Here is a 27,991-nt window from a genome sequence, read left to right as displayed (position 1 = left end):
GGGGCGGGGCACAGCGAGGACCATCTCCAACGGTTTGTATGTTGTTTTTCATGAGTTGTCGGGTGTCTCTGTCAGTCATACGGCTAGCCCTACCCCGCAATCCGACTCCAATAGCGAAGCCCGTGTCTCCGTCTCTCCGAGCAAGCAAACTCCCAGTCCGTTTTAATTCGGTCTCCAGCGTATCGACATTATTCAGCATGCCCGAGCGGAGGCCCTTCGTGCGGTTGCCCACTGACGTCTACCCCGTCAACTACGGGCTGCGCCTCAAGCCCGACCTCATCGACTTCACCTTCGAGGGCAAACTGGAGGCAGCCGTGGAGGTAATGTTGAACCTGATTCCATGCAGCCCCTCTGCCCCCCTCTGGTCTGGGCCCCAATGTCATGCCATTTTAATGTTAAGCCTAGTTTTTCACTTTGCATTTTTATAACTGCTGATAGTGTTGTTGCTGCTAATCTAACGAGCTAAGTTACCTGCTAGTGAACCAGACAGCGGCTTTACACACCACGTCTTTCATATTTACGAGTTCCAGCATGTTCGAATTGTATTATTTGTTACTAAATACCTAAACCTGGTGTCCTCTGAGGTCTGGCTCTCACAATAAAGAGAATGAAGCAGTTAGTTTGTTGCCCCGCAAGCTAAAGCGCTAACTGGCGCTACACTGCTAACCACGTTAGCCTGCAGAGCTGCTGTCAAAAAGCACGTACATACACACATAAATGTCGTAATTTAACCTCCTTCCAGGTTATAGTTTTCACGTACATGGCCGAGACGGTGAATCAGTCCTGTCCACAAGCTCCTGAGTCACTCTGAGCCTGTCTGACAGTTTACATGATACTTTATAGCTTAGAATAATCACAGTGTAGCGCCCGAGGAAATGCTCAGGTGCAGGATGGACTTTGTGGCTGGGGATAAAATAAGTCTAAAACACACACATAAATCTTCAAAATCGTTTATTTACGTCTTTCATAAATAGTTGCTCTGGTCTGATCAATCTCTCTCTCTCTCTCTCTCTCTCTCTCTCTCTCTCTCTCTATATATATATATAGAGAGAGAGAGAGAGAGAGAGAGATTGAGAGATTGTACAAAGATCCACTGATATATGTATATATAAATCTCTCTCTCTCTCTCTCTCTCTCTCTCTCTCTATATATATATATATATATATATATATATATATATATATATATATATATATATATATATATATATATAGAGAGAGAGAGAGAGATATTTATATATACATATACATATATCAGTGGATCTTTGTACAATCGCAGCCATTACTGCTGGGTAAATTACTGTGGTTGATCCTGTAAACAAATAGAAAAGACGGTAGAGGTAAATGCGGGCCAGATGTGATGAAATTGAGGTCCGGCCTATATCATTCCACTTTGCGTAAGATTGTTTGTGGTGCCTTTTTATAACTCAACAGCTTCACACGTTCAGTCATGTTGCATCCCACTCTCATTCAGCTGTGTTGTGAAAGTCGCCTTACAGTTGATCTTGTCTAGTTGCCAAAACTCACTGGAGCATGAGATTAACTACATCCCCCACAATGCCAAACACATTATGACTGTCATTGTGGACAGATACGGCTCACGTTGATAAACACCATTAAAATAGTGTACTGCTAGTGGCGGCCTTTTGTCACATGGCCAGTGCACTCATTGCATCCAAGTCACATCCAGCTTCAACAAGCCACATGTGCCCTCTAAAGCTTTACCTTGGCAGCTTCAAGCCTCTAAACACAATGCGTGTCTTTATGTAGGATCCAATTCTCTGTAAATGAAGTGTGATAATAGTTAGGTTGAGGAATAATTAAAACAGTCTCTGGGATGTATTGTGTCTCTTTGTCTGTAAAAGCTAGCTTATGGACATGAGAGCCTGAAAGCTAATGATCGTCCCGGGAAAGTTTCACTTCAGCATTATGCAATAAATGCAGTCTTAAACAGCCTATTGCAACATAAGAGGCCATGCAAACTGTTGGTCTTTTTATTCGTAATCTGATTATATATGCGCACGTCAGAATTTCATAGCAGCAGGAGATGGCCCTTGAGCCTCAGAAAAGCCGTGAGGATTCAGGCGGTTCTTTTTCCATGTGCTCTGTATTTGCTTGTTCTGCTGGAGATTTCCTACAACAAAACGAGAAGTATTTGTTTAAAAAACACAAACTTATATACTACATCATTTTAAAATGCGAGGTTAATTTCTCTTTCTGCGTCAGAGAAAGACCCTGGCTTAGTATTTACTAAACCAGGAAGAATTTTCCTGCACTGATTGTCTGGATTGTATGTAAGTGACGTGAGATTGTTTCATTTTTTTATGACTGTTATCTGATCCAGTATGAAACAAAGGAAGGTTCACAACGCTTGCAAAAGGCGATGAAGTGTTATTAGAAAAGAAACCACACACCAAATACTGAAAACTGAGGATCATGAAACCACTGGACCCATATGAACATTAAAACCGAACTGTATGTCATTGTTCTTGACAGGTTACACAAGGGACAAACCAGATTGTGATGAACTGTGCTGATATAGACATAATTACTGCTTCTTTTGTGCCTGAAGGGGGGGAAGGTGAGTTCTACTCAACTGTAATCCACATTTAGTGATGTATTTGCTCGACTTTTGCCTGATTGCTTGTTCGACCTGCATTAAATGTTTTATAGTGTGTTTTATTTTTAGGATTAACTGTGCTCATTTTCTCCCCATCCATTTAGAAATTAACGCTACAGGATTTAACTATCAGAACGAGGATGAGAAGGTTACCCTATGTTTCCCCAGCACTCTGCAAAATGGTAAAGAACTCATATTGTGGCCTGGAAGAAGCCTTCTGCTGTCATGTCAACAGTCTCTGTGTAATGAGTTGCTATAGTGGGTTTATTGACACATGAAAGCGGCTTCAAAGATGAATGGAGTTCCTTGCTCTGTCCTTCTGTTTTATGTGCCTTTTGTTTTGGTTTTTAATCACAGGCTTCTTGTTTTTCAGGGTCAGGATCATTGAAAATAGACTTTGTTGGAGAGCTGAACGACAAAATGAAAGGCTTCTATAGGAGTAAATACACGACTCCTTCGGGAGAAGTCCGCTTCGCTGCCGTCACACAGTTTGAGGTAAACTCATATCAGGGTGCGCGGTTCATTCATCTGTTTGCTCGCTCACTTTCTCTGCCACTGTTTGCTTTATCATCTGTCATGTCCCTCTCTCACTCTTTCTGCTCAGTCATTCACTTTCCTCGAAGATCTTGACTGTGTCTCTCGATAAAGACAAATTCACATTCGTAGTCATTCAGCATTCGCTTTTGTCCCAAGCGACTTACAAATGAGGAAAAACAAGCAATTTATTATATAGGAGCCTATAATGGAAGTAAAACTAAATGGTGGAGAACTTTTTTTCAGACCCCTTGTTACATAATGTTAATGTTTGGCCCATGATTTATGTCTGGTGTATTGTACCATTTTAATGTAGTTACTGGTTTTATCATGATGCTTGCATTATAAATCCATTAAAATAGTCATTATTTAAGTACTCATGCTTATTCATGCTTGATAGATTTTAATGTGGAAGGGATATTTAACTGAAAGTTTAGCCTCTTAGCTTGAGCTTTGGTTGAAGTTAACTTAATCAGGGCTCAATGATAAGGATGTCCCGCTGGCTCTGGGCCAGTGTGAGAGAGTTGATGGAAAAGTAATTTGCCCTTTTGGTTGAGTGATGCGTTGCCACTGAAATATTTAGATGCATTGATCTTGTGCATCCATTTTTATGCCTTGCCAAGATTAAGCATTTGGTTTTCGTTGATGTTGTCTAAACTGTTGTTGTACATTTTGCTGATTTGTCTGCAAGACAGTGTTATCTAGCTGACTAAGATAGAAGAGGTTTTGTCAAAATTGCACAAAAAAAGGCTTGTTATAGTCTTGTTAAACTACAAACCAATCAGTAATGTTCTGCATCGAATGCCGTCGTTTTCCAGCAAAACTGTTTTATTTCGGGTTTTACATTACATGTGTTATTTCAAGCTTATTGCATTTTTTTTTTTTTTTTTTTATGAAGAAAAAAGTTACTAAAACATTTTGTTACTTGAAAATGCTTAAAAAATAACTTTAGGTCAAAATGTATATACATTTTTTTTTGATCAGTAAAGTTTTGCATTGCATGCCATCATTTTCCAGCAAAAGTGTGTTTTATTTATGGAGTTACATTACAGATATATAATTTTCAGCTTTTCATTGATTGGTAACCTAAACAGTTTGTGAATTTAACAGAAAATTAAATTAAATGTAAATAATTATAGCAAAAATAAAAAATACATTGCTAAAAATAAAAATGTAGCATACTTTTATCACTTGGCAATTGAAAATATTGGCAGGGCAAGTATAAATCGAAGCTGCTGGATCGGAAGATCAGAATAGGGTGCTTTTGTGCATCTTCAGTCTTTGATGCCATGCAAGTATCCCTGCTCATGTTTGTATCACTGCAACCCATTCTAACCCTGAATCCTCACTTCCTGTCTCGCTGTCTCCATCTCTCTCAACGTCTCTCACCCGCTTCAGGCCACGGATGCACGTCGAGCTTTCCCTTGCTGGGACGAACCAGCTATCAAAGCCACTTTTGACATCACCCTCATCGTCCCAAAGGAAAGAGTAGCCTTGTCGAATATGGTATGTGTCATTTTTCTTTTTTTAATCCTTCCCTCTGGAACCAAACGTCCCTAAATGGCTTTATTCACATTATTGTCAGACTTGTGTATTATCTAACCCAGGCCCAGAGGCATTGGCCCTCATTTATCAATCTTGCGTAGAAACGGGCGTATATATTGGCGTAAGATTATGCTTACACTCCTCTCATCGCCTGATTTATGAAGCTGTGCGTACCTTTGAAATTCTGGTGTACGCAATACCTGCCCTTGATAAATGCCGCGGCTGAAATCGATCGTCATTAGAATAACACGCCCCTATATATTCAAGTCTCCGCTTCCCCCACGCCCTCATTTTACGCCATGGACACACGGAAGACGGCAAAGAAGAGAAACTTCTTTGAGAAAGAGAAAGCGAAACCAGGGAAGTGGAAAGAAACAAAATTGATTTCTAGATTTTTATTATTAATGACGCTTATTGTTATTTAGAAGAAGAATGTCGTTATTATTATTTGTATTATTATTATTATTATTATTATTTAAAAGAAGAAGAATGGCATTTTTATTATTTTGTCAGTCTGAATTATTTTTTTGGTCATTGAAAGCCTTTCATTACTAAACCCAGTCCGTGCACACCTGCCGGGCCTAACCCTGGCCTAACCATCGTTTCAAAGAATAGTACAACGGCGAGCGCGTCGAGTATAAACGCCTCGTCCGTTTGGGGAGGTGCGCGAGCAGTCTGCGGAGACTCGCGCTGCGGAGCCAGGCGAAAGTATAAACAAGGCTTGAAACGTCAGGTAAAGCGCACAGGCTCGCAACTTAAGGAATACATATGCCTACAATTCAAATGCTTTGGTAAAGTCACACAAATTAAACATTGAAGTCCATGTTGCACAAAAATAAACACTGAAGTTTATAATTACTATGATGTTGTTTTTTTACAGTGGGTCATAATATATTATATCTTTTAGTTTGTCAGTGCGTTTTGTGGTGTTAGGAATTGTTTTTTTGCGCATTCCCGCACTCAAAACGTGCGTACACCACCTCCTGAGCTGGCGTAGGATTTGAGCGTGCCGTACGCCAACGTCCATATTGATAAATCTCAAAGTCAACGTGGTTTTGGGTGTACGCCAGGTGTACGCTGGAAATTTGGTGTACGCACTTTTGATAAATGAGGGCCATTGTGCCTACCCGTGCAAGTCATGACACTTGGCACACATTAAGCTTACTGCGGTAGTTGGTGTTACCGGTGTTACACAATGTTTGGCTGTACACCGATTAGATTACTTGGCCATCAATGCCGTTTTACTTTTTTATAGAAAATTAAAAAAACATTTAGTTGAGCTGGACATGGATGCTACATTTATAAACTGAAAGCATCTGCTCTGCTTCTGCTGAGTTTATGATGATAGTTCGACGTGTGGTTCTGGGAGACTAGTTCCCATACTGAACACACATATTTCAATCGTGTTTCACTTTCTGTGCAGAATGTTGTTGACCGAAAGCCATATCCAGAGGATCACAGTCTGGTGGAGGTGAAGTTTGCCACTACACCCATCATGTCCACCTACCTGGTGGCGTTTGTCATCGGCGAGTATGACTTTGTGGAGAGTACGTCGTCGGACGGTGTGACAGTCCGTGTGTACACCCCTGTCGGAAAAGCAGAGCAAGGGAAATTTGCACTGGAGGTATGAGAGCTGCTCCCTCAGTCTGTGATGGTTTGCTTTTTCTTTTTCTTTTTTCTTTTTTTGCTATTCAAATTCAAATCGGTTTAGCTTTCTGTAGTCTGAATCCCCCAGATGAAATTTGATTTTTACAAACCTAGTAATATTTTTTTAAATCTACATTTTTAATGTTTATTTTTTCCAAACATCTGATTAAAATAAAGAAAAAAATACACTACTGTTTGAATGTTTGGAGTCAGTATGTTTGTTATTCAGACAGGACACAAAAATGAATGTAAAGAGTTTTACAAATAATTTCTGTTTCAAGCAAATGCTGTTGTTTCTTCTTATGATTTATTTTATTTAATAATATTAAAGGGGCATTCCACCCATAGGAACATTGTTTTTTATTGAAAGTGGGTCATATATGTAGTCGAAATGTAAAATACATTTTGTGAATTTGTATTTGGTGTCTTCGTGACCGAGGAAAGACAAAATAACTTCAGGACGCATTTGTATGAAAGACAACAACTCCCACAATGCACCACATTGCACAGCTCCGCAAGCCACTCCCACTAATCCAGAACAGCGCATATCTGCATATAAGAGAAATCACTCTTCCGTCTACAAGGCTAGCTACCACCAGAGCTTGAAATTCATTTCACACAAAATGTCTAGTTAGTTGGCGAACTCATTAGTGCATTACTCCTCGTTTTTATTTCTTTCGAAAAGGTGAATTATTGCATGGTACCTGGATGTTCAGTCAGAACATATGCGTTTGCGAAACTAGGATAGTTCACAACACAAACGTCCGTGTCCTCGTCTGATTCAGAGATTTCGTCCAGGCGAAATTGTCATCGTTGAAATTCTTTGCCGCAGACGGACTCTATCTCTGTGTTCGTAGTTGCATAGTGAGATCACCGGCGCCACCAGTCCGCCCTAACTCGAGCCAGTCCGGGCTCCTCGTCCGCGGCAGGCAGGTCTTCTTCCTCGGCTGCTCTTCGCTATAATGCGGCTTGTAAAGGTAGCCACAAACACCTGATTCAAGCATCAGACTTCCGAAATCCTCTTCTTCTATATCATATTGAGCACTCTCCTCCGCTATTGTCATAACTTTACATCTGTCTCCACAGCGCCTGTTAGCTTAGCTTCAAACAAGATGGATGATATTGCTTTCAGTTTCAGAGAGTAAAGTCCCACCCACTGATCTGTAATAGGTCTGTAGCGTGAGCGGGTCCCGCCCCTGGGAAAGATTGGAGAGATGAGGAACTAGTGCTTGTAGTCTCAACAGAAATCCCCCCCTCTTACACTTCCTCCGACAATGACGCAAAATGACGAAAAATGAAAATGATTTCTCCCGTCTCAGGGGAAAATGAGAGAGTGTTGCACGACCATTCAACAGTATGACTGGGTTTCTAACAATGCAAAGCTTAGTGCAAATGGGTGGAGTGTCCCTTTAAAGGGATACTCCACTTTTTTGGAAATAGGCTCATTTTGCAACTCCCGTTTTCGAATCCATTCAGCCGATCTCCGGGTCTGCCGGTACCACTTTTAGCATAGCTTAGCATAGATCATTGAATCGGACAGGACCATTAGCATCTCTCTCAAAAAAATGACCGAAGAGTTTCGATATTTTTCCTATTTAAAACTTGACTCTTCTGTAGTTACATCGTGTACTAAGACCGACGGAAAATGATATGGCTAGGAACTATACTCTCATTCCTGCGTAATAATCAAGAAATTTTTCTGCCGTACCATGAGTGCAGCAGGCATAATGATATGACGCAGCGCCTGAAAATAGGTCTAATAGGTTAGACAAACTTAGTCCCGGTCACGTTGGAAGTTACCGAGCTGGGGACTATTTTCAGGCGCTGCGTCATATCATTACGCCTGCTGGACTCATGGTACGGCAGCAAAGTTTCTTGATTATTACGCAGGAATGAGAGTATAGTTCCTAGCCATATCAGCCTAGAAAATCGCAACTTTTCATTTTCCGTCGGTCTTAGTACACGATGTAACTACAGAAGAGTCAAGTTTTAAATAGGAAAAATATCAAAACTCTTTGGTCATTTTTTTTGAGAGAGATGCTAATGGTCTTGTCCAATTCAATGATCTATGCTAAAAGTGGCACCACCAGACCCGGAGTTCGGCTGAATGGATTCGAAAATGGTAAGACTCAACTGTTTAACTCTGGGGGAGTTGTAAAATGAGCCTATTTCCAAAAAAAGTGGAGTATCCCTTTAACATTATTATTACTATCTATATGGTATACAGTGTCTTTTTTATCTATAACTGATAAATAGCTGATCATAAAATTGTATAGTATTTGGTCTAAATAAAAAATGAAGAGTTCAGATGCAAAAGCCTCTAAGTGCCATCTGAAATTTTCTTCTAGAATTATCATTTTTATCAAGCTCGTATATTTAAGTTCAGTAGTTTCACTTAAATGACAATTAATAGGTAATTTCCATAGCTATTTAAGTGAAAATACTGAACTTAAATATACGAGCTTGATAAAAATGATCATTCAAGAAGAAAATTTCAGATGGCACTTAGAGGCTTTTGCATCTGAACTCTTCAAATAAATCGTTTTAAATGATGTAAGTGAATTTAAATATCATGAGAAATTGATATTCATTTATTTCATATATTATTTAATGCTAGCTGTGGTTGTAATAATACTTTGGTTGTGAAAGTATTAACCTTTTTTTCTTCGTTTTTTCCAGGTTGCTACAAAGACCCTTCCGTTCTACAAAGATTATTTCAATGTTCCTTATCCGTTGCCTAAAATTGATCTAATTGCTATTGCTGATTTTGCTGCTGGTTTGTATCATTTACATTATAAATGAAACATCTGTCGCAATAGACTTTGTCTGTTATGTTTAACTTTTGGATTTCTCTTGTCCTGTAGGTGCCATGGAAAACTGGGGCCTTGTTACTTACAGGTGATTTTAAGCTTTAAAAGAAATTAATAGCAAACCTGAGACTTCATAAATCATCATGAAAACAGAACCTTGTGCCTTTTGAAAGCAGCTATTTAAGAGAGCTTCATTAATATTTCATATTTTTTGGTACTAGCATGTTAATCCCCAGCAAACCTCAACAATATGAGATGCATTATGTTGTGTTTTGTTCTTATGCATTTTTTATTTGAAAATGTTGTGATTGTCCCCTTGCAGGGAGACAGCTCTGCTGATTGACCCAAAGAACTCGTGTGCGTCATCCCGGCAGTGGGTCGCCCTGGTAGTCGGCCATGAACTTGCACATCAGTGGTTTGGGAACCTGGTTACCATGGTGAGTGTGTTCAAATGTTCAATGTGGTAGGTTCATGCTACATACGTTTTTTGTAGGTCACAGTGGTATTTGAATATAACTGTGTTATTCAGGTTGCTGAGAATATGTCTCTTACTGCAGGAATGGTGGACTCATTTGTGGCTTAACGAAGGCTTTGCATCTTGGATCGAATACCTTTGTGTAGACCACTGTTTCCCTGAGTACGACATCTGGACCCAGTTTGTATCTGCGGACTACACCAGGGCTCTGGACCTGGATGCGTTAGACAACAGCCACCCTATTGAGGTCTGCATGAGATGAGTGTGTCTCCCCCATAACCCCAAGCTCTCCCATTGTGTGTCTCTGGTGTTTGTTGCTTTTAAGTGTTTGTGTGAACAGCAGGAAGTTTTGATTTGCACTTTGTTTGTCAGTCTGTCTGTCTACTCAGCCGTATCTCTTACAGCATTTAAATTCCAGACCCAGATTTAGCCTAATGAAATATTGATCTCCGAGTCATGTTTCAGTGGGTGTGTGTGTTTCTTTTGAATCGTAGGTTGATGTCGGACACCCTTCAGAAGTGGATGAAATATTCGATGCCATATCGTACAGCAAAGGGGCATCAGTCATTCGCATGCTGCATAACTACATTGGCGATGAGGTGAGAGTCACTCTTTTGGCCAGCTTCAGAGGGACACTCAGTGTAAATCTGTCAGACAGGTGGTCGATGTGACTCCCCCAAGAGGATGTATGGAAAGACATGTTGCTTATCTGTCTATTGTGCTGGAGTCTAAGATCTTTAAGCATTTGTAATCTGCCTGATGACTTTTGGTAGTTGTTGCAACCATAGTTCCAGCCATCATTAACACTGACTGAATCTATATATATATTCGAATAGTTTTAAAAAACAGAATTTCGATGATGAAAATTAATATTCGAAAGTGGAAAAACACGCCCGCGGTAGCAGAGGCGCGGCTGTCTGCTTTGCGAGTGGGCGCGCTGCCTGAGGGGTCAGGGACAGGTCATTTTATTTAACGTTAAACAGAAACATTACTAAAGTGTAGGCTACTGTACTGACTGAATAGATATTGCATGAATAAGGTAGGTTAGATACAGCAGTTTCATGCACTGCAGGCTTCCACTGGTTTGATTATTTACCGTTTCATGTCAAGGAAATGTTCCATGTTTACCACAGCACAGCTCGCTCGGAGCGTTCAAAGTCGGTTCTATATACAGTAAACTTCAATTAATGTTAATAATATTTGTTTCAATCACTGAATAGAGTCGCGACCTTAAATTGCTTGCACAAAACTCTTGATCAGCACTCAACATTTGTTTATTGTTGTTGTTCATTTAAACCGTTATGCGCAGAGAGCGTGCTAGAGAGAGCGAGTGCGAGTGAGCGAGCGAGAGTGAGGTCTGCGGTCTTGGCCATTAGTTGATTTACTTGTTTTTGTGTAGGTAATACGTTGTCAAATATGTTTAAACTTAAATAAACTACCTATACAAGTAGTTATGTCTCTATGTATTAATTTGTCCTGTTATTAACATAATGCGCGTCATTGACAAAATGTGCAACCAGATGTTCGAATAGTTCGAATATATGTGTTTTTTTAGAGGGAATATTCGAACGTCATTTTTGAGCAATTTTGACAGCCCTACATTGTGTTCACACTTGGTTTGATTAAAATGTGTGAATGCTGTTAGTGCAGTTGATTTGAATAGATGGTTCGACTGAAATATAAGCGCAAAACCGAACAAAGACATCTAAACAAAACGAAAACAGGACGTGATGTCACAAGATGCGACCCTAAAAAGAACAGAATGCTCAAGGGTATCTGGTTCTTCTCGTCATTGGAAATATGTTGCCTGTTATACAGTTTGGTAAAAGCGTCGGAACCACCATCTCCTTTCAGCAGATCTTCATTTGTATATGTAACAGAGGAATTCCTTCCACTGTTTTGACTCGGTTACATATTTTATAAGCTCTTTGTGACTTCTCAACTTGTAAAAACGCACTAACAAACAAGCGCTTTATCCCGGCACATAGCATTGTTTTGGTTGTTCCGTAACAAAATATACACCATAGAAGCTCTTTATGTTTTGTATCTTTAGGTTCAGTGTTAAAAATGACCAGAACTAAATTAATAATTTTCTTTTTTGTTCCGGACCTAAAGAACTAAGAGAACCAAACTGCAAGTTTGAACACCCTTAGATTCATTCACTTTTTTTGTAGTTATCTTTAGAGCTTTGGTTTTGAATGATATTTGATTTGAATGATTTTTTTTTTCTTTCTAGGATTTTAGAAAGGGAATGAATGCTTACCTTTTGAAGTTTCAGCACAAAAATGCATCTACTGGTAAGTTAACTTGCCATAATATTTGTGAAAATTAAGCTTTAACTTTTATCTTGATGACTGAACAGCCTAATGACCTTGTTAAACCCAAATCAAGATCCTTTATAGCAGATTTTAGGCCTGTTAAGATTATTACATATCACATCACCTGTTAACAATTATTTAAAATCCAAATTTAGTTCTAGAATTTTTAAAAAAAATGGGTCTTAAATATCTTATTTATTTTAAATTTTAATTATTCAAGCTGGGTTTTAACCATGAAAACTGCCAAAGAAGCTGGGATTGTGGTTAAAAACAAAAAACAAAATCACAATTGTTTGATCTAATGCATATAAACAAGTCCCAACTTTACATTTTTTCTCTTTGGATATTCCGTTACACACCGATGCACGTCACAATAGGGAAGAAAAGATCTGTCACTACTTCTGTTTCATAGCTACTGTACATATGAAAAGTTTTATGAAAACTGTAACTTTTGGCGCTCTAGCGGTTAATAAACAGAACTGCGTGCGTCTTGCGGTTTGTCTATGATGTCTATGACGAGTCACGCAGGTGGTGGTACGACCCGTACCAGTCTAAAATAATTAATATAAACACTTATTATAGGTGTACCGTATAGTCATTCAGGATAAGACAAAAACACGGTTTGGAAAATGGATTCATGATGTACTCGCATATTATATACATTTTGTAAGTTTTGAACACAAAAAAGTTACGGACTGCAGCTTTAAAGTCTGTGTGTTTATAGGCTTAAACTGTATTTGGCATAAACCCAACTCAATTAAGTCGTAAATCACAGTTATTTGTGTGACAATTACTGATTAGCCACTCATTAGTTCATAATCATGGCAGTTCTAGCAGTTTTATCTTGAACTGTAGAAAGCTTGCAGTGTGTTATTGAGGGAGTTTCACTGCATAAAATTTGGATGATATTTATAACATTTATTTTGAGCTTGACATGTGTCTGTACCTTATGATATTTTCAAACTTTATACATTATAATACAGTATTACAAATGGCATTTTTATAATATAAAATTAGCCATTAGTTTTCACTTGTGCTCTGTGTACTGTTAATAGGAAAAGATATCCATAAGGAAGTGATTAAGCATTGCCTTGAAGCCAATGATCCGATCCAAACAACAGAAATTACAGCTGTAGTAATAACATGGTGTTAAGTTGTAATTCTGACACAGCATAGTATTTGGCGGGAGAGTTGTGGGCGTGTGAACTGGCACCAGTGTTGTTATTATGCTTTGTTAATTGTTGTGTAGTCAGAAATAAAAGGTGTGACGTTCTCTCTTTCTCTTTTTCTATCCCAGAGGACCTATGGGAGTGTTTGGAGAAAGCAAGCGGGAAGCCTATTGCCGCAGTGATGAATTCCTGGACCAAACAAATGGGCTTCCCTATTATAGTAGTGGATCAAGAGCAGGTAACATTTACAGACCCATTCTCATCATTTTTGTTTTGTCATCATCCAGCTCAGAGGGATTGTTTTTCTTTCAAATTTCTCTGGATATTCTTTCCCCTAAAGTTAGCAAATACAATTTAAATAACCCTCGGGGTATTGAGAAGTCTTGCTGAGATGGACTATGAGCTTCTCAGTGAGCATCTGGTAATAACAACTGTTGTCTTGGCAATGCAAGATGTAATCAGAGCTGAAATAATTGCTTTTGATTTTTCTTTTTTTCTTTTTCTTTTTTCCTTTCCAGCATGGCAGTGACCGTGTGCTGAAAATGTCTCAGAAGAAGTTCTGTGCTAGTGGACCACGTAATGGTACGTGCCAAAAAAAAGAGAGCAGTTAAACTAGGCACTGAACCCACTGACTGTTTAACAATTTATTTATCTTATCTTTTTCTGACTCTGTTATACCCTAATTTCCGTGTGCTAGAAGAGGACTGCCCCAATTGGATGGTTCCCATAAGTATCTGCACCAGTGAGGACCCGAGCTGCACTAAGATAAAGGTTCTGTTGGACCAGCCTGAAACCACAGTTAACGTCACCAACGTTGCACCTGACCAGTGGGTCAAGGTCAGATTGCTGTTTTTTATGTATTTTATAGAAAAGGCTATTTATACTTCAAATTGGGATGACTCAAAGATTGACAACCCATCTCATGTATGAAAAGGGGTCATATTATGGAAAATGGTATAACTAAAACAGCTGCTTAATTTTGGGGGTCAGAGAGGTTGAAAAAGGTCATATAAAACTAAATTCAAGGTTCCTATGCAGTTTGGCTTAGTATGGAATTAGATTTAAGTCATTTCCAGGTAGGGATGGGCGATTATACCGGTAGACACGATTAACCGGTAGATATTTGTCAACTGGAATAGGATTTTGGACTATCATCTCTGTCACGGTTATGCTCATGTAATGTTGCTGTGCACGCTTTTCGCTTGCATGCGTTTTTTAGCATTGCGGTTTAAAAACAGATGATTTTAAACCATTGAAGCGCAATTAACAACTGAACTGAGTGCTTTTTGCCGCCTAATTGGGAACCGCCTGAATGGTTAAATACACATACCTATGTGTCAAAGTATTGCAATTAAACATAGTCATTTATGTCTTAAGTGAACGTAAACAGTTGAGAAAGAAAACGCATGAGTATATTGGATCCGTGCAGTCTGTCTTAAAGTGACAGTATCCAAATTTACCTGCTGTCATTATTAATATTAAATAAATTTAAAAAAAAGAGAGAGATTCTCTCACTGCTCTTGGCTGAATCACTTTTGGAGCTTTAATAAGAATGTATATTTAATTTACACAGTAAAGACAATGCATTGTTTTATTATGCGTTTGATTACTTCATACATTTTATGTAGTATTTCTAGTGCTTGAAGTTTTTCAGGTATTTCTATTTAATTTGTGTCTTTGTTCTATTGTAGTTTTTTTTTTTTCTTTGCTCTTTATCATTTTACTTGTCTTCAGCAAGCTAAGCTTGATAGTTTTTTTTTTTAGGCTAGTATTGGTTTTTTAAATGAGATTGAAATTGAACAGAACTGAAAGTATTATGAAATTTCAAAGGTATCAAACATTTTGATATCATAACCTTATTCAAAGCAAAAATAACTGTATCATGATATATATATATATATATATATATATCTTATAAGATCCATCTATATTTAAATTATTCAGTAATGAATATGCAGTGTTTTTCACATTTGATTCATTACTGTAGTTTTTGTTGTAGCATCAAAATTGGAATAAAGAATTGATATTTCACTGGTGTCTAAACATTTGTACCACTGACCCAATCCTCAGCACTGAGCTCTGCTGGAGCTGCTCTAAATATGTGCTGTACTGTTAAATGAAAGATAAAATATGATAGAGCAATAGAATGAAGAGTGAAAGTAACAGAAGCTCATACAATGCATTTTAGCTGGCTTAATTAAGCATGAAAATAACTGAAGGAAATATTTATTTGATGAACAAATTAAGCCAACTAATATGATGTATATTCTTTTGGTTTCTCTACCAATACATTTAAAAATTGCAAATGCAGTGAAAATACAGGTATCAGTTATACGTTATCGGTATGTGACTCGTTCTAGAAAAAGTGGTATCGGTGCATCCCTAATATCGTTATTGTGAAATAAAATGACTCATAATGATTTTGATCATATCGCCCACCCCTGTTACCAGGTCTGGACAAGTATGTAAAAAGAAAACATTCTGGAAACACATATTTTTCCACACACTATTTAACCTTTTTAGGTTTCTAAAATATAAAAGTAAGAATTTCTAAATATAAATTTATCATAAGCAGTGTGAATTCATGGTAAAATTTAGTAATCATTTAGTGATTCTTTACCATAAGCGAGTCTAGGAGTGTTCTTTACCAAAATGTGTAGGAACCCTGTAAACAACAGCATGTATGCAGTCTACATGTCCAAACTGTGTGTGTTTTCTTCCATGTGCAGATTAATCCAGGTACCGTAGGATTCTACAGGATCCAGTACAGCTCAGCCATGCTGGAGAGTCTTCTGCCCGGTATCCGAGACCTCACACTGCTGCCTGTGGACCGCCTGGGTCTGCAAAACGACCTCTTCTCTCTGGTGAGACGCCACACATGAGCCTGAATCATTGGTTTGCAAGAGTAGAGGCTCAGGTCTCCACCTTGAGTCAGTTCTCAAGTATTTATGATGAAGACTTGAGTGAAGAGTCAAGTTACACAGTCTTATGGAAGTCAAGTTCTTTCAAGCCTTCAGGTCTGACTAATGCATTATAAATTATGAATCAAATCGCGTGAGTTTTGTAACTTAAGCTCAAAAAAAAAAAAAAAAAGGCTTACAAGACTGCTGAGAAATGTTAAGTTGAATTTTTGCTAGAACTATAAAAATGTAAATGTTAAGTGGTTATCAGATACTGTACCGTGCAATTATTTTTAATTTCCATTGTCTCATTTCGGTTGATTGATAATAATGATAAGATAGAAATAATGATCTATTCATACAGGACCAAAAATCCAATTAAATGTATTACATTAAATTTGTAAAAATATAACTAATTAGTGTATTATGTGCTTGTCTTAGTGCTTCATTGATTTAGTATTGGTGTTTCACTGAGCTCTTTTATAGGCTACAGTTCTTTTTTTCAGCGTCACTATCATTGTGTTCAGTGTTACTGAAAGGTTTCTTGAGAAAAGCAATTTCAACAATATCATTATTCATTTCTGTCTCTCCTCTCCGGCTGTTACCGCCTTCTGTTTTTAATAGTGTTGTGCTGTCTCTCTCTCTGTCATGCCCTCAGGCTCGAGCAGGTATGATCAGTACTGTGGAGGTGTTGAAGGTGATGGAAGCATTTGTGAATGAGCCAAACTACACGGTGTGGAGTGACCTGAGCTGTAATCTGGGTGTTCTGTCCTCTCTGCTCTCACACACTGACTTCCACGAGGACATCCAGGAGTTCATCAGAGATCTCTTCACCCCTATCGGCATGAAGCTGGGATGGGACAGCAGAGCCGGAGAGGGTGAGAGCCAGAACTCAAAATTCATAAAGAGATAGTTCACCCAAAAATCCAAACGGTCATAATTTACTCACTGTCATTCCAACCCTGTTTGATTTACTTTCTTCTGTGGAACATACCGTAAAACTTCAAATAATAGCCCGGGCTTTTATTTTCCCAAATCGCCGAACTGCACCGGCTTGTATTTGAGACAGGCGTCTATATGAGACAGGCCTTTAATTTAGTGTTGAGATGATGTTCATTGAGTGTAGGCCTAGAGATAACGATCCAAATAGCATAGGCTGATAGATGGAAAGCATTACAGTAGGAGGTTACCAAATCTGTGTTTGTGTTTAACAAATCAGTTAATGTAAGAATTAGCCTACTATATTTCCGTATGTCTAAAGGGGGTTAATAATATTGGTTGATATCTTTACATGTGCAATGAGTGATAACTCACCTGCCAATTTGCTAAATGCTGTATGGGAGTTGATATATAAATGTGGGCCAGCAATGAGCACATGTTAATGTTCTCATAGTTAGGATGTAATAACCATGGCAGTATCACAAACCTTTTTTTTTTTTTACTTTTAATAAAAGGTCAGGGTTAGGATTTTCACAATACCAAATTTCCTGTAGTCAATACCAGTATCAGTAAAATTGCATTTTTCATATTCAATACCAATTTTTATACTAATGCAAAAACATTTGATTAGACAAAGATATTTACAACTTAAGTTAATAAATTAAAGTCAAGTCAAGTTTATTTATATAGCGCTTTTCACAATACAGATTGTATCAAAGCAGCTTCACAGTATTAAATTAAAATAATACATCAATGCTTGTTTCTAGTGGAAAATGTCCACGTTTGGTAATGCTGATCAATAGTATTGTTGATTGATTAATTAAATTAAATATCCCAAATATCCCCAACTGAGCAAGCCAAAGGCAACAGTGGCAAGGAACCGAAAAACTCCATCAGGTGACCTAATGGAGAACAAAAAAAACCTTGGGAGAACCCAGGCTCAGTCGGGGGCCAGTTCTCCTCTGGCGTTTATGAACTAGAGGTTGGATTTAACTGTAAGATTAAAAGTATTATATGAATGCCTGGCTGAAAAGATGCGTCTTTAATCTAGTTTTAAACTGGGAGAGCGAGTCTGAGCAACGAACAGTATCAGGAAGACTATTCCAGAGTTTTGGAGCTAAATGTGAAAATGCTCTCCCTCCTTTGGTGGATCTGGATATCCTAGGTATGACCAAAAGCCTCGAATTTAGTGATCTTAAAGAGCGCGATGGATTATAGGGCGATAGAAGATCCGTTAAATAGACTGGAGCTAAGCCGTTTAGGGCTTTATAAGTCAGTAGCAATACCTCGTAATTAATACGGAACTTTATAGGTAACCAATGTAGTGATGATAAAATTGGTGTTATATGATCATATTTTCTTGATCTAGTAAGAACTCTAGCAGCTGCATTTTGGACTAACTGTAGCTTGTTTATTGAGGATGCAGGACAACCGGCTAATAAAGCATTACAGTAATCTAGTCTCGAGGTCATGAATGCATGAACTAATTTTTCTGCATCAGAAACTGATAGCATGTTACGTAGCTTAGCAATGTTTCTAAGGTGGAAAAAGGCTGTTCTTGTAACATATGAAATATGATTTTCAAAAGACAGGTTGCAGTCTAGTATAACACCTAGGTCTTTTACTGTAGAGGATAAAGTAACAGGACATCCTACTATGTTAAGGTTGTAGTGTGAGAGGTTTTGTGGGTGTTTTTTTTAAACCGATGATTAGTACCTCTGTCTTGTCTGGATTTAATAAAAGAAAATTGTGCGACATCCAATCTTTTATATCTTTAACACACTCTGTCAAATTGGATAATTTAGCGTTTTCATCTGGCCGTGATGAAATATAGATTTGAGTGTCATCAGCATAACAATGGAAACTAATTCCATGTTTCCTTATAATATTTCCAAGTGGCAGCATATATATTGAGAATAATAGAGGGCCTAACACAGATCCCTGCGGCACTCCATAGTTTACTGGAGTTATGATCGATTTTTCTCCATTTAAATAGACAAAATGGTAGCGGTCAGATAAGTATGATCTAAACCAGCTTAATGCTTGTCCTTGAACACCAGTATAATTTTGTAGTCGATCTAAGAGTATTGTGTGATCTATAGTATCAAACGCAGCACTTAGATCAAGTAAAACTAGTATTGAGATACAGCCTTGGTCAGATGCTAAAAGTAAGTCATTTGTAATTTTAATGAGCGCAGTTTCAGTGCTGTGATGCGGTCTGAATCCAGACTGAAACTTTTCATAGATGTCATTTTCTTGCAAGAAAGAGCCCAGTTGAGCGGACACAACTTTTTCTAGTATTTTAGACATAAAAGGAAGATTTGAAATGGGTCTATAATTTGCTGATTATGCGGGTCTAATTGTGGTTTCTTAATGAGAGGTTTTATAACTGCCAGTTTAAATGTTCTTGGAACATGACCTAAAGATAAAGATGAGTTAATAATATTGAGGAGAGGCTCTTCCACTATAGGTAACACTTCTTTCAGTAGTTTAGTTGGTATAGGATCTAATAAACATGTTGTTGTTTTAGATGAAATAAGTTTATTTAACTCTTTTTGTTCTATAGTTGTAAAGCACTGTAATTGTTCTTGCGTCGTGATAATTGAGGCTGAATTATAAGGCGCGATTGAGGATTGAACGTTTACAATTGTGGTTCTGATGTTTTCTATTTTCTCAGTGAAGAACTTCATGAAATCATTACTACTAAACTGTAATGGAATATTTTGTTCAGGTGACGTCTGTTTATTTGTTAGTCTAGCCACGGTGCTAAATAAAAACCTAAGATTGTTTTGGTTGTTTTCTATTAGTTTGCGGAGGTGCTCAGCCCTGGCTGCTTTAAGGGCCTTTTTATAACGTGACATACTGTCTTTCCATGCGATTCTAAAGACATCTAAATTAGTTTGTTTCCATTTACGCTCTAAATTACTTTAGAAATGCATATATTAATATCAGTTAAATTAAATTTATATATAAATGTTTAAAATATCATGTAGCCTTCAAGTATTGTTTTTTTTTTTTAAATGTATAAATATTAGTGCTGTCAATTAATTAAAAATTATACTATTATCTGTAATTAATCGTATCTAACATTAAAATTTCTAATATATTTTAAAAAGACACGACAGTCATTTATGACACTTTATTTAACAACAACAGCTCATTACACACGTCAATACGCTATTTCTACGTCATTGCTTTCCAGTTTGGGTTTTCAATCCGATCAAGTGTTTACATGTCCTATCAAACGGATTAGAAAAGGTTTAAACCACCCCTTACAATCCGAATGAAATTTAAATGGGATTGGATTTAGGGTCCAAATAAATGTAGAAACACCAAAAAGATTATATATTTTAAATATTAGTTTAATGGCATGTTTTTACTAAGTATTATAAAGGTCAGTATCACCAATAACAATACTTCTACTGCTGCTACTGTCTCTATTAAATTGATTTTTTCCTCAGTTTCTAGGGACGAGTTTATTTTGCACATTTAATTTTCACAATAAGTAAGAAAATTACTAGTTAAAACATTTGGTATTAATATATTTATGTGTGAATTGATCCTCTATTTGCACTTGCGCAATGGTCAGACGTTCGTCTATATTCAGGACTGTTTCTCACACAAACGTTTGTTTGCATGGTACATTAATCCCTTTTTACCGTGAAATATCTTGTTTTATTTTAGCTCAATGCTTTTTGGTTGATTAGTTGTCATTCATTTGTCATGAGACATTCAAATGAAGTGCTCTTTCGTTTGTTGCCCCTCTCCCCTGTCTCTTGTTCAGGGCATTTGGACGCCCTGCTGCGAGGTCTGGTGCTGGGGAAGCTGGGTAAAGCGGGGCATAAGGTGACTCTGGAGGAGGCCCGGCGGAGATTTAAAGAGCATGTGGAGGGTAAACAGATTCTGTCTGCAGACCTCAGGAGTCCAGTGAGTCCTCTAGCATAACACAGACACATTTGCATCATGGTACACAGACACATTTGCATCATGGTACACAGACACATTTGCATCATGGTACATTTAGCATGTATTGTTGGGAGAAAGATGCCAAAGCTTAGACTCTATTGGTGGAGACAAAAAAGCTGAGATACTTGGGTACCTTCCAACTCTTTTTAATTCGCTCATCCACAGTTTTTATCAAATCTTCTAGCTACTCCCTAATAGTGGCATGGTCTGTTTTGAAACATTTCTCACGTGTTGAAGGCCAAAGAAGAGATTACTATATTATGCTGGTGCAAGTTTAGCTAAGGTGAGACCTACAGTGTCATTGTGTAGTCAATAGGGGCTTTTGCACCAGTTAGTTTTAGGAACTTAGTTCTAGGAACTAGCTACAGGGTGGTTCCCCGAGAACGAATGGTTCCCCTAGGAACATTTTCCTGTTTGCGTTCGCACTGCCAGTAGGAACTCTGAAGTGACGTAAGCCGGGCTTGTTGTTGTGACTTTTATTTTGACGGCGCGGTGGACCTTTATTTTGATGAGCCTGAGCTCATAGTGCTCGCATTCTCCGTGTTCTATTAGTTTACGATCTGTGTAACACGTTATTAGATAGAACTGTTATACAAAGAAAGTAGACAGTAAATGAAAAGGTATTAGCGTATGCCGTGTAGTTGATGTCCAATGTTGCTAGATGAGCAGAAATATACAGTAGTCAACATTTGAAGTGGATCAAAACCTTTCATTGAAGTTATACATGAATTTTGAACAATACCCGTTCTTGTCTTAGGACAACTTTGATGAAATTTTTTGATCTACTTCAAATGTTGACTACTGTATAATGTTTCTCTTGGTCCCCTCAAAGTTGTGTTGGATTTTCTCCTCAGCGTAAAGGTTAAGAGGTCCATCTATCACTGTTTTCCATGTTCAGAGTTAGTTTGTGGAGTAAATAAATAGGCTATAATCTGTGTGTTTACACGGCTTTTTAAAAAATGGCGGGTGCTGGTCTTTCGCATGCGTTGAGCCAATCAGTGTACACTAACGTCACTGGTAGTTCCTATAGTGCTGGTTTAGATCTTTCTCTGAAGTAGGAGCTAAATTAGTTCCTCCAAAAGGAGTTCCTAGTACTAAAATAGTTCCTGGTAGGGGTGTAACGGTATGCAAAAATCACGGTTCGGTACGTACCTCGGTTTTAAAGTCACGGTTCGGTTTATTTTCGGTACAGTAAGGGAAAGAAATGCAAACATTAAACTGCAGGTTGTTTATTACTATAAACTTTTTTTTAACAATTTGTTTACACTTTTTTAAACACTTTTTAATAAAATATATATAAAATAAAAAAAAGAATAAGAAATAAAATACTGCTGCAAAGTTCTCCACTAAATAAAATACTCTCAGTCTCAAACCAATATCACATAATAAATTTAATGAAAAATATAAATAAATAACTATGATTACAGTGCAGCATTACCAATCCCAGCTTGTAGGCCTGCTCATATTTAAAAATTAAGGCTGGGAATCGATTAAAGATTAGCAGAAAGCGCAGCGCAAACACGGAGTCGAACATTGAGCAGAGAGCGCAGCGCGCACACACACACACACACACACACGGAACGGAGAGTGCGGCGGCGCACACGGAGCGGAAAAGCTTTTTCCCGCCCTGCAGTCGATTTCATTGGTTTAGGTTACAGTGATGACGGGTAAAACTTTAGAATCAGCTGCAGGGCGGGATTTGCGCTGAACGCGGAGACTTCCGCCACTTAATATGTTCGTGTGGAAACACGAAAATGTACCTATGTTCCGCACACAAAATATTGCATTCGGTCATTCGGTACACACGTGCACCGAACCGAAAGCCCTGTACCGAAACGGTCCGGTACGAATACACGTACCGTTACACCCCTAGTTCCTGGGGTATGAACATGCCAAAAACCGTGTACTTTCGCCAGTAGTTCTAGGAACTATGAAAAGTTTCCTCTAGTGCGAAAGCCCCTTTTGTTGCTCCTAGCTTAAAGGCCAAAAGAAGAGCTTACTATCGTTATGAAGGTGGCAAGTTCAGCTAAAGGGAGATGTACAATGTAAATCACAGAAGCCTGAAATTACAGAATGTCATTAATTTATTCTGCAAATATATATGAAATGTCAACAAAAAAAAGTCAAAAAATGTCTTCTTTTTTATTTATTTTTTAAATGGTGGTCCTGTATTGTTTTTATTAATTCTGTATCAACTAGGGACGTGACGATGACAAAATGTTTCCCCCGGTTGAACGGCGCGTGACAACCACCTCGCTTTTAAATCGCTTATGAATGCCCATGCGCTTTTTACCTTCGCTTTTGAATTAGCAGCGATACTGGGAGGAAATTGCTTGAATGGTGGGTTCATTTTCATTCTTAATGAAAAACACAACAACAAAACAGTTCAATGATCAACTCGCTTATATTAAACACAAAACTTTCATTAACAAAACGAATAAGCATGGCAGCCTCATTCTTGTTGTGTGCTTGAAGGTGTGTGTGTGTAAAGGGTAACCTCCGAATGCTGCTGCCTTCATCAGGCAAAGTTTACAGATTGCCTCAATGTTTGTAGGTTCCCTATTAGCATTGGGTTTAACTCCAAAATATTGCCGAATAGGCGCTTTTTATATTTAGTTTTGAAACCAAATCTTCCGCCATCGTCTTGTCAGTCAGTTTGCCTCACTCTCGGCATGATAAATGAAATCTGACTCATGCTGCTGATCTGTGCTGTGACTCTCGTCTCATTCTCGTTCTCACTGTAGTGTCTGTTCTCTGACTGAACTAAATGATTTTTATTACGGCAAGTGATGTAATCGGTGTGCGGCTGAACGCCGTGTAACACCGGTAATATTGACCATCACAGCAAGCCTAGTTTCAACATGTCCCTGTAAACAAAGGCGTTTTTTCTTCTTCATATTTTTAGGTGTACCTGACAGTTCTGAAGCACGGAGACAGCACAACGCTTGACACCATGCTCAAGGTGACAATTTACACGCGTCTAAACATTGGTTACAGCGTTAAAGGTGCAAACAAATAAAACGGCATCTTTCATTATCTGTGTTCAGCTTCATAAGCAGGCAGATATGCAGGAGGAGAAGAACCGCATCGAGAGAGTGCTGGGAGCCATTCCCGCTCCTGACCTCATCCAGAGAGTGCTTAACTTTGCCCTGTCGGTACGTGAATACGCACACACTTACTGTAGAAAATAGGTCAGAGTGTGGACATTTTTAAAGCACCAGAAACACTTTGCAAGAGCTTCTATAATATCATGATTATAGCTATTTTGTTATTTTATTTTAGCTGTTAAAAATGAGAACAAATAAGCAAATAATACAAACAAGAGGAAGAATATAATAGAACAAATATACAGATTAAATAAACTTTCAGGTACAGTAGGCTTATTTAGCATAAAATAAATACTACATAAATTGAATAATCAAATGTAAAAGTAAAACACTGCATAGTCTTCTCTGTATGAATTAAATATAAATTGATTATTACTAAAGATACAAAAGTTGTGAGTGATTTTCTCTGTTTTTTGTTGTATGACAGGTTTATAAAGCTGCTGTCACTTTAAGAATGAATATACTGATACACATCCAGTTTTTGCCCAACTGTTTGTTCATTTAAGACATAACCGACTGTGTTTGAGTATTTCATAAGATGGGCATTTTGACATAATTATATGTTTATGTATCTTTAATATTGTTGTATTAATGTTTAAAGATTTAAACAACTTTCCCCAGGAGATCAATAAATCACCATTTTCATCTCTCTCTCATCTTTGAATTAACATTCTAACAAGAAATCAAATCTGACACGCTCATCTCTGAGCTCTAATCTGAATCTGGAGGAATTAAAAACCTCCAGTGACAGTGTGAACAGTGACACTGATTCTGGCTGTGGTATTTTTAGGAGGAGGTTCGTCCCCAGGACACCGTGTCTGTAATCGGGGGCGTAGCTGGAAGCAGCAAACAGGGGCGCAAAGCTGCATGGAAATTTGTTAAGGATAACTGGGAAGAACTTCATAACCGTTACCAGGGCGGCTTCCTCATATCAAGACTCATCAAGGTGAAACAAGTGCAGCACGCAAGTAGAGACGAAAGTACAGATAAAATAAGCAGCACAGTAAAGTAAATTAAGATGAGAAATACTGTACCAAATCTAATTTGGTTGTGTATAATCACTATGTACATGTATGCAGTGTTGATGCGTTGTTTTTGATTCTTCACTGCAGCTGACAGTGGATGGTTTTGCAATAGATAAAATGGCTGCTGAAGTTAAGGTGAGCATCATGTGCTTTCTCATGTCACTTGCAAAGCCTTTTTTGCATTCTACAGACAATGTTGTCCAAAGCGAATGGAAATTTCTGTAATATACGATTTTCTAGCTATATTCTGCTCTGAAATTGTATTTCATTTGACTGGATTTTGCTTTTGGGAAGGCTTACTATGTAAGCAAATTGTTCAGTTGAATTGATTTTTATAAGTGAAGCCGGTTCACTAATCTGAAGGATTTATTACTAAATCAGATTGAATATGAATGAGTTATAAGCCCTTATACAGTTATCAAAAATTTTATAAACTCTGTACATTAACACTTATCTGTTAATATAATGTATATAAATAAGATAAGATATAAAAATGTAGATACAATAACACCAAAAAAACTGTACGAGTATCCCTTAATGTAGGAATGCCACCCAATTATATAACAAAATATGAAACAAAGTGGTATTTATTTACTTTTTTTTATTTTATTTTAATTTTCACATTTTTAAAGTTTAATTTTCTGAATCGCACCAAACCTGTCAATGAAATGTCCTGGTCATATTTTGGCCTAAAAATAAAAGATATTATAGAGAGCTGTTTTGAGTTTCACTTAAAAATGAATGAATGAATGTCACCCCATTATATAAATGTCACAGAAAGAAGTTTGTTTGGTTTCACATGATGCAATAGATTTCAATAGAAACAATGGATATCCTGTTAAAGATGAAGATAACTTAACCACTGCAGGTTGCGGTTCTTCACAGAAATGCTGTTTTTTTTTCTGTTTTCAGAGTTTCTTTGAAAGTCATCACGCGCCAGCGGCCGAGCGCACGGTACAGCAGTGCTGCGAGAACATTCTCCTGAACGCCACCTGGCTCAAGAGAGACGCGGATGACATCCACCACTATCTCCTGCAGCGGAAAGCGCCCCCTGTCTGACCTCCGAACTTTGACCCCTCCCTGACCTGCTCACTCACTCCAAAATGAGCATCATCTGGCTATCTTCAGCGAAAAACAGAAATGATTTCAAAACTGCAACTTCATCTTAAGAATTACCCAAGAGTCAATAAAGAGAAGTGAAACTAGGAAACCAGACCGTTATTCACGCTTGAGTGTGACGTAGTTCCCCATTCTGCCAGTGGGAGGCGCAAGTGCACTCGAGCGAAGCTGTGACTGAAACGCAAGAGATTCTCCATGTTATTTTATGAGCTGGTAATGCATGTCAACACACCGTTCCCTCAGTATGGCACCCCTCTTAATGCAGTGGTATTATAACGCAATCATCTCTCTTTCCTTGCATTTACCGGAAAAAAAAAAAACGAAAAAAAACAAGCATGATGTTGATATGCTCATTTTTAAGTTTGTTTGTTTGTGTTTTCTTTTGTTCTGTACAAATGACGATCTCCTCCTTCAGTTTTATTAGTAATGGCTATATACGCATTTTACCCAGAATCCTCTGCGGCGTGACTGAATGGCAGAATGGAGGTTAAAGGTTGGGATGCACTGGTGACTGAACGGACTCTATGGTAACGGCTCTGAATCCCATCGTTAGTAACGGTTAGGACTGAAGACGCATAAGCATGGTACTGTGTGTATATTGTAAACTGCGAGCATTAGTTCTGAGACCTTCAATTAATCTGAAATGTGATTATATACATACGTCTTTGCCCTTGTCTCCTGTACGTCACTGTCATCTGTTCTTCAGCACTTCCAGCGGTTTACACCTCCAGAAACTGCGAGAGAAATCGACACAATGGAAGAAAAATTTCACAAAGTCAGAAATGTCATTAGCATCTGCCATGATAATGCAAAGCTGTTAGAGAAACATTTTATAAGATCTATTTAATGATTATTTTACTGTTGTTGAAATCAAAAAAAGCCCCCCAAAAAATTAATTTAATTGATTTAATCTGGTTTCTAACTTGGACAACCTTATTGTTCGATGGCATGGTACCCTTGTTGAACCCTAAACAGAATTTATTATCTGATGTGGCGCCCAATGTGGTTCATGATCATCAAAATCTGTCTAAATCTTTCCCTGAAATGTGCTTTTGTTTAAAAATACAATTGATGTTCATTAAAGAAGATGAGAAAAAATACGGGCACAACTGTATTGTTGGAATGCTATGCTGGATTTGTACATGTGAGGTATGACTCTTCATGCTCTTTATGTTTCTGTGCATTTTGTAAACGATACACAAATGAACATGTTTTCTTTAATTGTATATGCCATAGACATTCACACAGTTCAAATGAGTGTTTCAAAAACATATCACTTATGAATATAAATGTTAATGAGTTCAAATCATGTGCGGCAGGTTCAATGGGAGGAAAGACGAGGACTTTGATTTTATCTGGATTACAAATGCTAAGTTTTGGTCAATGAAGCACAGATATGATGATGTAAGTTCACCTATGTTTGCACAGATTTTATGTTGCATATCTGAATGAATTTGGATAGCAGATTTCAAACATAAAATGATAGTGTCACAGAGTCTGATTTCACAAGATTTTCATTACATTATTGCTCAAGACAACAAAAACTATAGGCGATAAAGAAAATCACATCTGATGCAAGAGAGGGAACTTTTGCAGTGGACTGCTTGCATTTATAAAAGTATTAAAAATTACAAGTGATTTATCAGTTCCAGCTTTAAAATTAGCTGGTGGCTTATTAAAAGCAGTCATGAAAAAACTGGAAATAAGATTTGTTTAAAAATGTCGTGGGAAATAAAATCGTGTAAAATCATACATTTCTATAGTGAATATATGTTTTTTTAAATATGCTCAGAGATTAAATATTTTGCCGGCTGTAAA

The 27,991-nt window shown here is 37.8% G+C and overlaps 1 protein-coding gene across 2 annotated transcripts; it reads left to right on the top strand.

Moving 5' to 3' along the window:
* npepps (aminopeptidase puromycin sensitive) lies at nt 1-27,925 on the top strand. Of its 2 annotated transcripts, none has more exons than XM_084100436.1 (23): nt 1-320; nt 2,496-2,580; nt 2,724-2,801; nt 2,993-3,114; nt 4,552-4,659; nt 6,122-6,322; nt 9,025-9,121; nt 9,210-9,243; nt 9,478-9,592; nt 9,713-9,877; nt 10,125-10,229; nt 11,867-11,927; nt 13,246-13,355; nt 13,636-13,699; nt 13,818-13,954; nt 15,847-15,981; nt 16,676-16,895; nt 20,741-20,883; nt 23,828-23,884; nt 23,970-24,077; nt 24,820-24,975; nt 25,142-25,189; nt 25,967-27,925. In XM_084100436.1, exons 1-23 carry the CDS (start codon nt 39-41, stop codon nt 26,111-26,113), a joined length of 2,778 nt encoding a protein of 925 aa, XP_083956562.1. In that variant the 5' UTR covers nt 1-38; the 3' UTR covers nt 26,114-27,925. The 2 variants fall into 2 exon arrangements, with proteins under 2 accessions (XP_083956562.1, XP_083956561.1); XM_084100435.1 differs by having other exon boundaries at nt 5-320; nt 13,815-13,954.
* The last annotated feature ends 66 nt before the right edge of the window (nt 27,926-27,991 follow it).

This window comes from Abramis brama, assembly GCF_963993115.1.
Source record: "Abramis brama genome assembly, chromosome: 23".
In the NCBI taxonomy this organism is placed as follows: domain Eukaryota; kingdom Metazoa; phylum Chordata; class Actinopteri; order Cypriniformes; family Leuciscidae; genus Abramis; species Abramis brama.
The sequence above is the reverse complement of the archived record's forward strand: the minus strand, read 5'-3'. Positions and strand labels throughout refer to the sequence as shown.